The 13,545-nt window shown below is 42.4% G+C and overlaps 1 protein-coding gene across 2 annotated transcripts in view; it reads left to right on the top strand.

Moving 5' to 3' along the window:
* Positions 1-13,545, top strand: part of brd3b (bromodomain containing 3b) — a 38,121-nt gene that overhangs the window by 15,026 nt on the left and 9,550 nt on the right. For both annotated transcript variants that reach the window (XM_080432484.1, XM_080432483.1), the window contains exons 5-9: positions 1,701-1,848; positions 6,991-7,172; positions 9,013-9,483; positions 10,558-10,686; positions 12,126-12,308. In XM_080432484.1, the coding sequence (XP_080288610.1) occupies positions 1,701-1,848; positions 6,991-7,172; positions 9,013-9,483; positions 10,558-10,686; positions 12,126-12,308 (1,113 nt within the window). The remainder of the gene's footprint in view (positions 1-1,700; positions 1,849-6,990; positions 7,173-9,012; positions 9,484-10,557; positions 10,687-12,125; positions 12,309-13,545) is intronic.

The following is a 13,545-nucleotide window of genomic DNA, read 5'->3' as shown; positions in this document are numbered from 1 at the left end:
ACGGCGGCGGCAGCGAGCCCAGGCAGCCAGTCCTCCCGTCACTCAGACAAGACGGAAACTTTCCTCACGCAGGTAGAGTGACGTCACGTCATTCATAAAAGCCTGGACGGCACATATAATAAGTCAGGGGTAGTGGCGATGCACCGCTAATCGCCACACTGTGAAGGAAGTAAGGAAGAGGCCCACTTTCTTTCCATGTGTCTGCTGCTGTGCATGGAGCCTATTGATCCTACATTAACAAAAACTTCCTGCAGATTACTGCCGGGAAACCTAATTGTTCATAGCATGGACGCGTTTTATGATCAAACAAAAATATCATTGATATTATTATATATTTGTGATTGATTGATTGATTGAAATTTTTATTAGGCAAAAGAATGTAAAACAACACAGTTACATTTATGATGCTTTTGTCTAAAAGGTCCGGCCAAAAAAGTCCTTGCGGACTTGTTTCCGTTGGGGTCCTTGAATTAATTTCATAGACATATATAGTAGCAACCAAACAGTTCAAAAATCAACATGAAAATACAGATAATACAGAAAAAATACCACTATGTACAAAAAAATGCATGAAAAAATATGTACAAAAAAAGGGGTGATCACCAGATAGCTGTTATTAACACATTTACCGCCGGGCCCGTAGTTCTACGGGCCGTTAAATCCAACGGTTAAGCGCCGAGCCCGTAGTCCTACGGGCTGCGGTCTTTTCGCGCATGCGCGGTCCGGGTGCACTTTCGGAATTTTTTTGATCCACTTCCGTTTCCGGTTTGATGACAGGAAATAGAATTATTTGGGATCCGGTTTTGAAGATCACGCCCGCTCCCATTCTACAGACGAAACTGAAACTCAATTCTCTTCCTGTAGTTTTTTCTCCTCGCATTTCACTGTTTAACGTAATCCGCTCTAACTCAAACATGGATGCCCCGTTTGACACGCGATCTTCACTGGGAGATACAGGGAGATCTCGCGGATGTAAACAGACCGTGTAGAGCTCAATCTTAAGGATTTTAACAAGATCTATGGCGACATGAAAAAAACAAAAAAACAACAAAAACACCTTGGCACTGGTGAGTACATTATGAGATTAACCTCTGGCGGTCGATGTGTTAATACATTTGTCATTTTATTTTATATAAATAACATCCTCCTACTTTATACCCTTTTGTACACTAAACATAGAGACAACTCCATAAAACCAGCAGTACTAGAGGTCCTAGTAGGATATAAAACCAGCAGTACTAGAGGTCCTGGTAGGATAGAAAACCAGCAGTACTAGAGGTCCTGGTAGGAGATAAAACCAGCAGTACTAGAGGTCCTGGTAGGAGATAAAACCAGCAGTACTAGAGGTCCTTGTAGGAGATAAAACCAGCAGTACTAGAGGTCCTGGTAGGATATAAAACCAGCAGTACTAGAGGTCCTGGTAGGATATAAAACCATCAGTACTAGAGGTCCTGGTAGGATATAAAACCATCAGTACTAGAGGTCCTGGTAGGATATAAAACCATCAGTACTAGAGGTCCTGGTAGGAGATAAAACCATCAGTACTAGAGGTCCTGGTAGGACATAAAACCAGCAGTACTAGAGGTCCTGGTAGGAGATAAAACCAGCAGTACTAGAGGTCCTGGTAGGAGATAAAACCATCAGTACTAGAGGTCCTGGTAGTGTTTATATTGATGTGTGAATGTGTTTGTTGTCTTCAGCCAACAGATGACATCGTCCTGATGGCTCAGGCTCTAGAGAAGATCTTCCTACAGAAAGTGGCTCAGATGCCCCAGGAGGAGGTGGCTCTACTGCCCCCCGCCCCCAAAGGCAAGACCAAGAGCAAACCAGCTGCCCCGGCGACCCCAGGTAACGGCTCCTTCATGCACCCTCACACAGTCAAAGGTCAAAGGTCAAGGACCCCCACATTGAAAGGTATTTGGCCGTGGACCCCCATCATCTGAAAATATCTTTCAAACATTTTCATAAATAGCAGATGTACAAGCCCGCAGTGCGGCACAAAGTGAGGCACTGTGAGCTTGTAGATCTGCTATTTTTGAATAGCCAACGTATCAATGGATACATAAGTTAAAATTGCATTTTTCTGGGGATCCCTTGGAAACCCCCCCCCCCCCCCAAGGACCCCTGGGGGTCCCCGGACCCCACTTGGAAATTAAGAAAACATCTTGGGGGGCAGCTTTTCCCTTCACTTTCTGGAGAAAAAATATAATGTATTTGAATGCATAAAGTTGCTGCTTTTTTGATGAAATTGTCCCAGATTGAAATGCATTCAGTAGCTCATCACAGACTTGTGCCCCCAGGAGTCAATATAAAAACATACGACTGTGCAATGTTTTTAGGGCGTGGCGGGTTGTGGTTGACAAAACAATAACAGCAATAAGGACCAGAGTGCTGTTTGGAATCACTTTGCATTGGAGTCAAATGAATAAGACCATAATGCAACCAGCAGCGCTGTTTGTTTGATTGATTGAATACTTTATTAGTCAAAAGATGTAAACCACTCTGGTAAAACATTTAGGCCAAAAAAAAAAAAAAAGTCCTGGTGACTTGTTTCCATTGTGGGCCTATCTATTCAATTCATCAACATAGCATAGAATATTAACACATTAATACATGTCATCAACAAATACAAATAGCTCTATTTACAGAGGAGGAAAGGAAAAGGTAAATCAACGGGCAGTGTATGACCCCTCATTTCAAGGGGATTTAATCTTATTTTCTATATATTATCTACCTTTTGCTCTTTCTTGGACCCGACTGTGGATTACACCGACAAGTGACTAGACATTTTTTTTCTTTGCTCTTCCTAATGGACCTACCAGTGTGTCTACTTTATGTGGATTATACCAGTGTGTCAGTCTACTTTATGTGGATTATACCAGTGTCAATCTACTTTATGTGGATTATACCAGTGTGTCAGTCTACTTTATGTGGATTATACCAGTGTCAGTCTACTTTATGTGGATTATACCAGTGTCAATCTACTTTATGTGGATTATACCAGTGTGTCAGTCTACTTTATGTGGATTATGAGGTCGACACCCGCTGACGTTTTGCACCTTAATCCCATGTACAATGTCTTTTTATTATGTTCTTTTTTAGCACCTTAACTAATGTCCATAAGTATATCATGCACAGTGACGCTTTTATATCTTATATCAGGTACAATGTGTAAATATGTAGATAACTTGTTTTTTTCTGTTCTCTTGTTTGATCTCCTTTCCCCCTTGCCCCCCCCTCTTCTTCCCCTTCTTTTTTTCTATGGAAATAACCATACGATGGGAACTATGGGAACTATGCACACGTTTCACCCACTTTTTTTACTTCTGTAAAAACCTGTGATGTGACAATAAAGCTGATTCTGTCTAACTCCACTTTTCAGGCCAGTTTTTGAAAGAAACCAGTGATCCACATTCATTAATGGATGATGTCAGGGCATTCCACATGTTGGTGTCAGAGTAGTAGAATGAATATTTTCACATGTTATTATGTGCTAAATTTTGTGGGGTACAAGATGGTAGACGTGTTCCCTCTGGTGTTGTGACTGTGTGGGGCGTCACTCACTTTGGAGAGAAGTAGTTAGACAGGTATGAGGGCTAAAAGGATGTTTATTGGCACAATTATGTGCCAATAAAAATGTGTTTATGAAACACAGCACTAGTGTGCGGGGGAGGGCTCCTTTCTTGCGGTTTCACAAATGGCAGATTTGAACTTGACAGCATTTTATTTTCTGTGGTGAGGTTTAATTTTTTGCTTTAATCCCTGTGGAAGCCAAACCTCCTCCATGGATGTGTGTCGGACGCATGGATTAAAGTTCTCAGTCGCCAAGACTGATTTCAGTCAATTGGATTCCATGGAAGCACGTTGCCGCGCTATGAGCTTGTAGATCTGCTATTTTTGAAAATCTTGAAAATGTGGGCATATCTTTGAATATATATAGATATTTAAAGCAAACATTTTTTACTAAAATCTTTGCTTCTGGGGGGTCCCTGGCACAAAACATTTTCAGATGGGGGTCCGCGGCCAAATTTAGGGGTCCTTGGCATGAAAAAGGTTGAAAACCACTGGAATAGAGGATAAGAGAAAACACAGTATTGTAAAAAGAAAAGAAATACTGGATTTTTGTAAGAGAAATACAAAATATATGGTGTGTTTAAAACATGGTGACAAATCGTATTGTGAACTTAGTAAGGTGATTGGTATGGTGAGTTGAGTGAATGGTTAGATGTCTAGTGAGGAGGACTACAGGAGGAGCAGGTGTTGTCTTCTCATTAGCTCCTCCTGAGCTCCTCTGAGCCTCAGAGGTGAGGAGGAGGACTAAAGGAGGAGCAGGTGTTGTCTTTTCATTAGCTCCTCCATGCTCCTCTGAGCCTTGCGGTGCGTTTTAACAGCGGGCAATTCAGGATAGTATTTTCCGGAAGTGCATTATATGTCTATGAGAGCCGGCAACTACTGGCGATAGGGCGAAGTGAGCGGGGGGGGCGATGAAAGATGGATTTTCTTTATCTTTTGGACGATGTCGCCCGGCGATCGCCCGAGAGTCGCCCTCTGTTAAAACGTGCTGTTAGAGGTGAGGAGGAGGACTACAGGAGCAGGAGGATGGGTGGGGTTTCTTTGACACAGTTCCAAGATAGGAGGCGAAGGGGAGGAACGCGTGTTGCTTAGCGACATCTTTCTCTTTAAACCCCAGAGGGATGCGTCTTGGCTGTTTACATGAACCGGGGGGGTGGGGGGGGGGGGGTTGTAATTGATTTGCTAGAACAAATCAGGGTCTCTGCAGTCAGTCTGCACACTCACTGATTGAGTAGGATTGTTTTAGGATGAGGTTATGCTACTTGCAGTGGTGTATAAAGTAACTTAACTCAAGTACTGTACTTAATTACACATTTGAGGTATTTTTTACTTTACAGGAGTAAAGGTCCTTACACACCGGGGGCGTTTTTTTCATGCGAATAATACGTTTAAAAAAAAAAACCTTATAAAGTCAATGCAAGCTTCCACATCAGTTTCGCGGAGCGAAAAATCGTCTTTTATTTATTCGGGCCGAGTCCGAATTTTGTGTATATTCGCATAATTGCCGGTGTGTAATGACCTTATGTCCGAATTTCAATACTTTTACTTCTACTCCACTACATCTCACAGGCAAACATTGTACTTTTTTTTTAAGTTACTCTGTAGATTTTGATTATTATTACAAAACATACACTTCAGTCCTATTTAAACTTAAAAGAATAAATGATATAGTTTTGCTTGGCCCTGGTAGCACACATCACACTGAACAGACTGAGGTAAGACGTCACAGAGATGAATCGTCTGTCGGGTGGAAAGTAAACCTCATATTATGTCCAAAACTCTTACTTTTCAGGATAATTTAAACTAAACATTTTTTTTTCAAGACTTTTGAATAGCCTAAAGAAATCTAAAAGTGACACCGATGCGTTCCAGGGTCTTGATGGGTTTTAATATGATGTGTTGGATGTTGGATCCGGTTCATCCTGTTCCGGGGATCCCATAGATCCAAGTTAAACTGGATCCCATGGATCCCATAGATCCAAGTTAAACTGTCATCCTGGGTTTGTGTTAAAGGAGTTTTAGAAGGATTATCGCGGAAGTCGTTTTGGTAGTCTTGTGTTTTTTAAATGTGATGTCATCAACCGTTTGCCCTTTGTGTAAAACGACTAACTCGTTTTTTGCCGCTTGTTCATTCTTCTCAACAGAGACTTGGTTCTCAATGTTTTTTACTGGTTAAATAAAGGTTATATTATGACACCTTGTCAGCGTATCAGACAGTGTGCTCATATGTACCACATGTCTGACTACTTCAAAAGAGTGAGAAACGCCTACGGGCAACAACACCAGAGGGAGGAGCGCCACTGATCTCATTCCCCCCAGATTCGGCACAAACATGGGAATGAATTCATTCTATTATTATGCCAAAATTCCACATATTATACCAAAATGTGGAACGCCCTACCACCCAGCGGCGCCGATTTAATGTCCGCGCTTCTGGGTGCGCAACGCACGCGCGCGCAGCGTTCGTACGAAAAAAAACGGTTATTTTCTGGGTTTGTTACATTTTTGGGGTTTTTTTGTTACTTTAATGCGGTTAATTCGGTTAATTTGGTACCAAAAATGTACTCCATGAAGTGAAGATGTTGGTGTTTTTTTCTTTTTGTGTGATGAGTTTGTGATGGGTGTTCTTAAAGTTCCCCTGGGTGCTTTATCCCCGAGGCACCCGCAGTATCGGCGCCCTTGCTACCACCAGCCGTCAAGAAGTATGACTCCCTGCTAGGGCTGTGAATCTTTTCTTGTTTATTTTTTGGGGGCCTTTTCTGCCTTTTATTGATAGATATACAGTAAAGTGACAGGACATGGGGAAAGAGATGAGAGCGTGACACGCAGCCAAAGGTCATCAGGCTGGAGTAGCAGCCTACAGGTGCCCAGACGGCTATGCCAGCCGCCAGGCCTGTGAATCTCACCATTCCAATTCAATTCCCATTTTTGGAGTAAAGATTTGTTTAAAAAACCGTTAAAAAAAATCTATTCTCATTATTTATTTTATTGATTTTTGGAAATTGTGAATCGATTTTGAATCGTCAATAATAAGAATTGCGATTTTTACATGAATCGATTTTTTTCCAACACCCCTACTCCCTACCCTCCTACAAAACCGCTGTAAAGAGCACAAAAAAAGATTTTTAACCCCCACAGTGTTTCTGTAAATATACTTCTATTGCTCCTAGTTTTGATGATAGTATTGCATGTCTTGATGAATTGAATACACAGGACCACAATGGAAACGAGCCCTCAGGGCTTTTTGTGTTATCCTTTTAGCATCATTGTATAACTAACCGTACCTCTGCGATAATAAAGCAATCAACCAATCACAGCAGACCTAATAGACAAGAGTGAACCAATCACGGCAGACCTAACAGACAGAGTGAACCAATCACGGCAGACCTAACAGACAGAGTGACCTTGTCTTTTCAGTGAGTCAGCAGGCAGAGTCGTCGGCCTCGCCCACCTCCTACCCCTCCCCCTCGCCCTCTCAGACGCCAGTCATCTCGGCCACGCCCACACCGGTCCCACAGACCACGCCCCCTGTCTCCGCCCCGCCGCAGCCGCCGCAACCACCGGCGACCATGATGCCTTCTGCGCAGCCCGTTGTCAAGGTAACCACACAACAACAACACACCAACATCCTGTTGTAAACATGTGGCGGGGGGGGGGAGGGTGTGTTCCAGGGGGTCCCCGGCTAAAGTAGTTCATATAGCATCACAGTAATGGTAACATGTTTTGTACGTTGGGTATTCACAAATAGCAGATCTACAAGCTCACAGCGCGTCAGTCTTGAAAAAAGTACTGCATTTTGTGAATAGTTTTTTACAATCACAAATCTTCTCTCCTAGGGGTCCCTGGCACAGAACATTTTCAGATGGGGGGGGTCCACGGCCAAATACATATCAATTTGGGGGTCCCTGGCATGAAAATGTTTGAGAAGCACTGTTTGAGAAGAACAACACACGCTCCTCCTTAATACTTTTATATTATTATGATCTTTTTGTTTTGAACTTTATTTTATTTTATAATTATTTCCCATCCCTCCCCAGAGGTCCTGGATGTCCTCTGAACTAGTTCGTACAGAACATATTGATTCTGAATATTTAAAGCGGTTTCAAAACTCTTTTGCTGAAATGTAATAGCCGTGCGTTCTCTTATGACTCGTCAGTGCTCTGACAGTCTCACACACACACACACACACACACACACACACACACACACACACACACAGTGACACACACACACACCCACACACACACACACACACACACACACACACAGTGACACACACACACAGTGACACACACACACACACACACAGTGACACACACACTCACACACACACACACAGTGACACACACACACACACACACACACACACACAGTGACGCACGCACGCGCGCACACACACACACACACACACACACACACACACACACACACACACACACACACACACACACACACACACAGTGACACGCGCGCGCACACACACACACACACACACACACACACACACACACACACACACACACACACACACACACACACACACACACACACACACACACACACACACACACACACACACACACACACACACACGGAGCAGCTCAGCTCCACCTCTCGTTCACAGTGATGGTGTTTTATCACTGATAAATGATCACTGTCAAACCAACTAAACTGCTGCTGTAAAGGCTTTGTTCTCTATGTTCATCTATCAGTCTGTGTATCTGTCTCATCTATTTTCTGTTCATCTGTTTATGTATTTTCATCTCTGTGTTTGCATGGATTAGAGTGTCTCTGCTTCCATCGGGGGGGGGGGAAAAGGCGTGTCACGGCGACCCTCCGTTCTCTAGTTATTGGCTGTTAAATATACTGTAGCTTCAGTTCTCGCCAAAAACGCAGAAAAGAACAAGGAAGGCAAGATACAGCCGTTTCCCTCTAAAGACTCCTTCGGCAGTCAGTGACTTAAAGGAGGGGTCTTCAACCTTTTCATGCCAAGGACCCCCTAACTGAGAGAGAGATGAAGCAGGGAGGGACCCCCACTATATATTAAATGAAATTGTGTTGCAGATTAAAGCTTTTCATAGATGTTGGTTTCATGTTAATATGTATTTTCAGACATTTAACCACTTAAACCGTCAATACTTAGTAAACTTTCACTCTGTACTTGGTCTGCTCTTTTTTTTCCCTCTTTGTTGTCCTTAGAATTGGGATGGTAGGGTTCAAGTGGTTAATGTAAAAAACAGCGGACCCCCTGTAGCAACTCTGAGGACCCCCTAGGGGTCCCGGAGCCCCTGTTGAAGACCCCTGACTTAAAGGGCTAACCCGTGTGTTTTTTTTCCTCCTCTACTGTATGTATCTTAACAGAAGAAAGGAGTGAAGGCAGTCAATGACTTAAAGGGCTAACCCGTGTGTTTTTTTCTTCTTCTCTATGTATCTTAACAGAAGAAAGGAGTGAAGAGGAAAGCTGACACCACCACCCCCACCACGTCGGCCATCTCGGCGGGGAGGGCGGACTCCCCGTCGTCCAATCAGGACGGAGCCAAGCCGGGGAAACGCCGAGAGACGTCGTCCCGTCCCGCCAAGACCAACAAGAAGGAGGGCTCCTCCGGGGGAGGAGGGGGCCTGGGGGGGCTGGGGGCGGCAGAGGAGGGGCTGGGGGAGGCCGTGGTAGGAGGAGGAGGAGGAGGAGTGGGAGGAGGAGGAGGAGGAGGAGGAGGAGGAGGGGGAGGAGGGAGGAAGGGTGTGAAGCTGGGCGAGCAGATGAAGCACTGTGACACCATCCTGAAGGAGATGCTGTCCAAGAAGCACGCGGCGTACGCCTGGCCCTTCTACAAGCCTGTAGACGCCCAGGCCCTGGAGCTCCACGACTACCACGACATCATCAAACACCCCATGGACCTGAGCTCTGTCAGGGTATTTATTACCATTTATTATCTATACTAAACACCCCATGGACCTGAGCTCTGTCAGGGTATTTAACCATGTATTATCTATACTAAACACCTCATGGACCTGAGCTCTGTCAGGGTACGGAACCATTTATTATCTATATTAACCCATTAAGACCTGACGATATTCTTAAAAATGTTTTCTAAATCCTAACAGTTTTTTGAAAAAAATCTAAAAAATAATATTTTTCAAGATTTTTCAAAAATAGCAGATCTACAAGCTCATAGCGTGGCACCGAGTGCCGCGCTATGAGCTTGTAGATCTGCTATTTTTGAATAGCCAAAGAGATCTAAAGTGACACAGATGCGTTCCAGGTCTTAACGGGCTAAACGCACCATGGACCTGAGCTCTGTCAGGGTACGGAACCATTTATTCATTCCTTATTATCTATTCTTTTTTTTTTTCTTCCTACATTTTATCCCACGATTTTTGTAACCCATTTTTCACCCAGTGCCAATTGCCTAAGCTGTAATCCTGGGTGCTACTCTCCCTCTGCCAGCCTAGGGAGAGCCCAGAACTGAGCTCATGCTTCCTTCAATGCATGAGGAGTGAGCAGGCCGCTTCTTATCACCTGACAGGCCGCTTCTTGTCACCTGACAGGGGGGAGTTTCCCCGGTAGGACGTAGCGCGTGGAAGGAACACGTTATTCCAACCGGTTCCTTTCCCCTCCATCAGGCGCCCCGGCTGACCAGGGGGGGGCAGTATCATTAGCCATACTATTGCATTTTGTTTACATTTTCCCACAGCAGTGCCTCTGTCTCCTCCCCTTTTGGTCTCCTCCCCTTTTTTGCCAGTTAATTTTGTCACCCATTTGTACCAAAGAGCACCTTGTTGGGTATTTTTACTCCTTTCTCTCTTTCTTCTACACGTTTTGTATTGCATTTGTATTGTATGTATTTTAATGTATTACCGATGAATTGAGTTCAATGCACCACAATGGAAACGAGCCCCCCTGGGGCTTTTTGTGTTATCCTTTTAGCATAGCCTTTGACTGTAGTATCTGTACTGTGTTTAACAAAGTATTCAATCACTTTGTAGAAAAAGATGGACGGCAGAGAGTACACGGACCCTCAGAACTTCGCCACAGACGTCCGGTTAATGTTCTCCAACTGCTACAAATACAACCCACCCGACCATGAGGTGGTCGCTATGGCCAGGAAACTACAGGTAACTACACCCTAAAACTACAGCTAACTACTTCTAAAACTACAGGTAACTACTTCTAAAACTACGAGTAACTACACCCTAAAACTACAGCTAACTACACCCAAAAACTACAGCTAACTACTTCTAAAACTACAGGTAACTACACCCAAACACTACAGCTAACTACTTCTAAAACTACAGCTAACTACACCCAAAAACTACAGCTATCTACTTCTAAAACTACAGCTAACTACTTCTAAAACTACAGCTAACTACTTCTAAAACTACAGCTAACTACTTCTAAAACTACAGGTAACTACACCCAAACACTACAGCTAACTACTTCTAAAACTACAGCTAACTACACCCAAAAACTACAGCTATCTACTTCTAAAACTACAGCTAACTACTTCTAAAACTACAGCTAACTACTTCTAAAACTACAGGTAACTACACCCAAACACTACAGCTAACTACTTCTAAAACTACAGCTAACTACACCCAAAAACTACAGCTATCTACTTCTAAAACTACAGCTAACTACTTCTAAAACTACAGGTAACTACACCCAAACACTACAGCTAACTACTTCTAAAACTACAGCTAACTACACCCAAAAACTACAGCTAACTACTTCTAAAACTACAGCTAACTACTTCTAAAACTACAGCTAACTACTTCTAAAACTACAGCTAACTACTTCTAAAACTACAGCTAACTACTTCTAAAACTATAGGTAACTACACTCAAACACTACAGCTAACCACTTCTAAAACTACAGCTAACTACTTCTAAAACTACAGCTAACTGCACTCAAACACTACAGCTAACTACTTCTAAAACTACTTCTAAAACTAGAGCTAACTACTTCTAAAACTACAGCTAACTACACTCAAACACTACAGCTAACTACTTTTAAAACTACAGCTCACCACTTCTAAAGGTACAGGTAACTACACCCAAAAACTACAGCTAACTACACCAAAAAAAAAACTACAGTTAACTACAGTTAGCTGTAGTTTTGACAAATTACAGGTAACTACACCTTAAACTACATGTACCAATTACAGGTAACTTCACCGGCTTAAAGCTTAGACGACATATACAATTACAGCTAACTACACCTTAAACTACACCTAAGACTACAATTAACTGCACCTAAAACTACAGTTAATTACACTTAAAACTACATCTAAAAATACAGTTAACTGTGCCAAAAACTGCATCTAAAACTACATTTAACCTACACAGCGTGCCGTGTTCTAATGTCCATGGCTTTATTTTTAGTCAAATGGATAAAAAAATAGCAGATATACAAGCTCAGATATTTTTGGCTAATGACACTGGGTTTCAAGTGTTTTTTAATGCCTATCAAACTGTAGACTGGAGAATCACTGATCTAACATACCTGTGTCTGTCTGTCTGTCTGTCTGTCTGTCTGTCTGTCTGTCTGTCTGCAGGACGTGTTTGAGATGCGTTTCGCTAAGATACCAGACGAGGGTTCTGAGGTCTCGGTTCCGTCTACAACGCCATTGGTCAGTAAAAGCACCGCCTCCTCTGACAGTAGCAACAATTCCTCCTCCGACGAATCGTCAGACTCTGAGGAGGAACGGGCCACACGGTTGGCCGAGCTGCAGGAACAGGTTGGTTGCTATCGACCAATCGACCGAGTTTCTAAGCCCCCCCGACAGAGCAGCCAATCGAATTACGGGTGATGTCACCACCATGTAGGGTCGTGTAGGTCATTGTAGCGTGAATGAGATATTCTCTCTATTTGAGTTATTATTATGAAAATATGTTTATTATTAGACCTAATAATTACATCATCGTCTTATTTGAGACAATCGCACTTATTTTTGCCGAAATCGTCATAATCGCTTCCTTGAAAAATTTTCATACATTTTCAAATATATCAAAAAAACAGGAATAGCAGATCTACAAATTTTACGTGTCACTTTGTGACGCTCTGTTGTGATATTGTTCTGATGTTGTCCTTCTAATACGTGAGGGGGCTGTGAATTACTATTTTCATTTTATTTTATTTTCATTTTTTTCCCAAAAGATTATAAAACATGAATGAAAAAGTAATAGAAGAAACATGACCCCACACGCATTAGAAGGACAATATCAGTCACCAGAACCAAGGACGGGCGTTTTAAACAAATCTAACAATGGTTAACCCATTACGACCGGGAGAAGCATCTGTGTCATTTTTAGATTTGACCTAAAAAGCATTATTTTACACTTTGGGCTATTTTTTAGAAATCGTGAAAAATGTGTGCAAATCTTTGAATATATATTTTTGTAACACATTTGTAACTCAAATCTTTGCTACTGGGGGGTCCCTGGAACAACTTTCAGATGGGGGTCTGCGGCCTAATACATATCATTGTGGAGGTCCTTGATATGAAAAAAGTTTGAGAACCACTGATATTATAGCAACATATATATAGTTTTTTTAAACTTAGGTATTTGAAGACATTTATAGAATCCCCAGAAGCAAAGATGTTAGTTAAAAAAAATTGTTTTATATAGATATTCAAACCAAAGATTTGCACAATTTTTCACGATTAGCAGATTTCAACAATAGCAGATCTACAAGCTCATAGCGCTATGAGCTTGTAGATCTGCTATTTTTAAACAGCCCAAAGAAATCAACAAAATGGCACAGGTGAGTTCCTGGTCTTAATGGGTTAAAAATTTAGTTTGGAGTTGCAGTGGGTTTGTATAGGAAGGGGGCGTGGCTGATAAAATGAATATATCACATAATAAGTAGACATAAATATTACCCCGAGACGTGTCTGAACGTGAAATATCACCAACGCGTCTGTGTGTCATTTTTAGATTTCTTTGGCTATTCAAAAATAGCAGATATACAAG

This window comes from Gymnoscopelus braueri (genome assembly GCF_963280865.1).
Source record: "Gymnoscopelus braueri genome assembly, chromosome: 7".
NCBI lineage: Eukaryota > Metazoa > Chordata > Actinopteri > Myctophiformes > Myctophidae > Gymnoscopelus > Gymnoscopelus braueri.
Note: the sequence above shows the minus strand (reverse complement) of the source record. Positions and strands in the feature narration are given on the sequence as shown.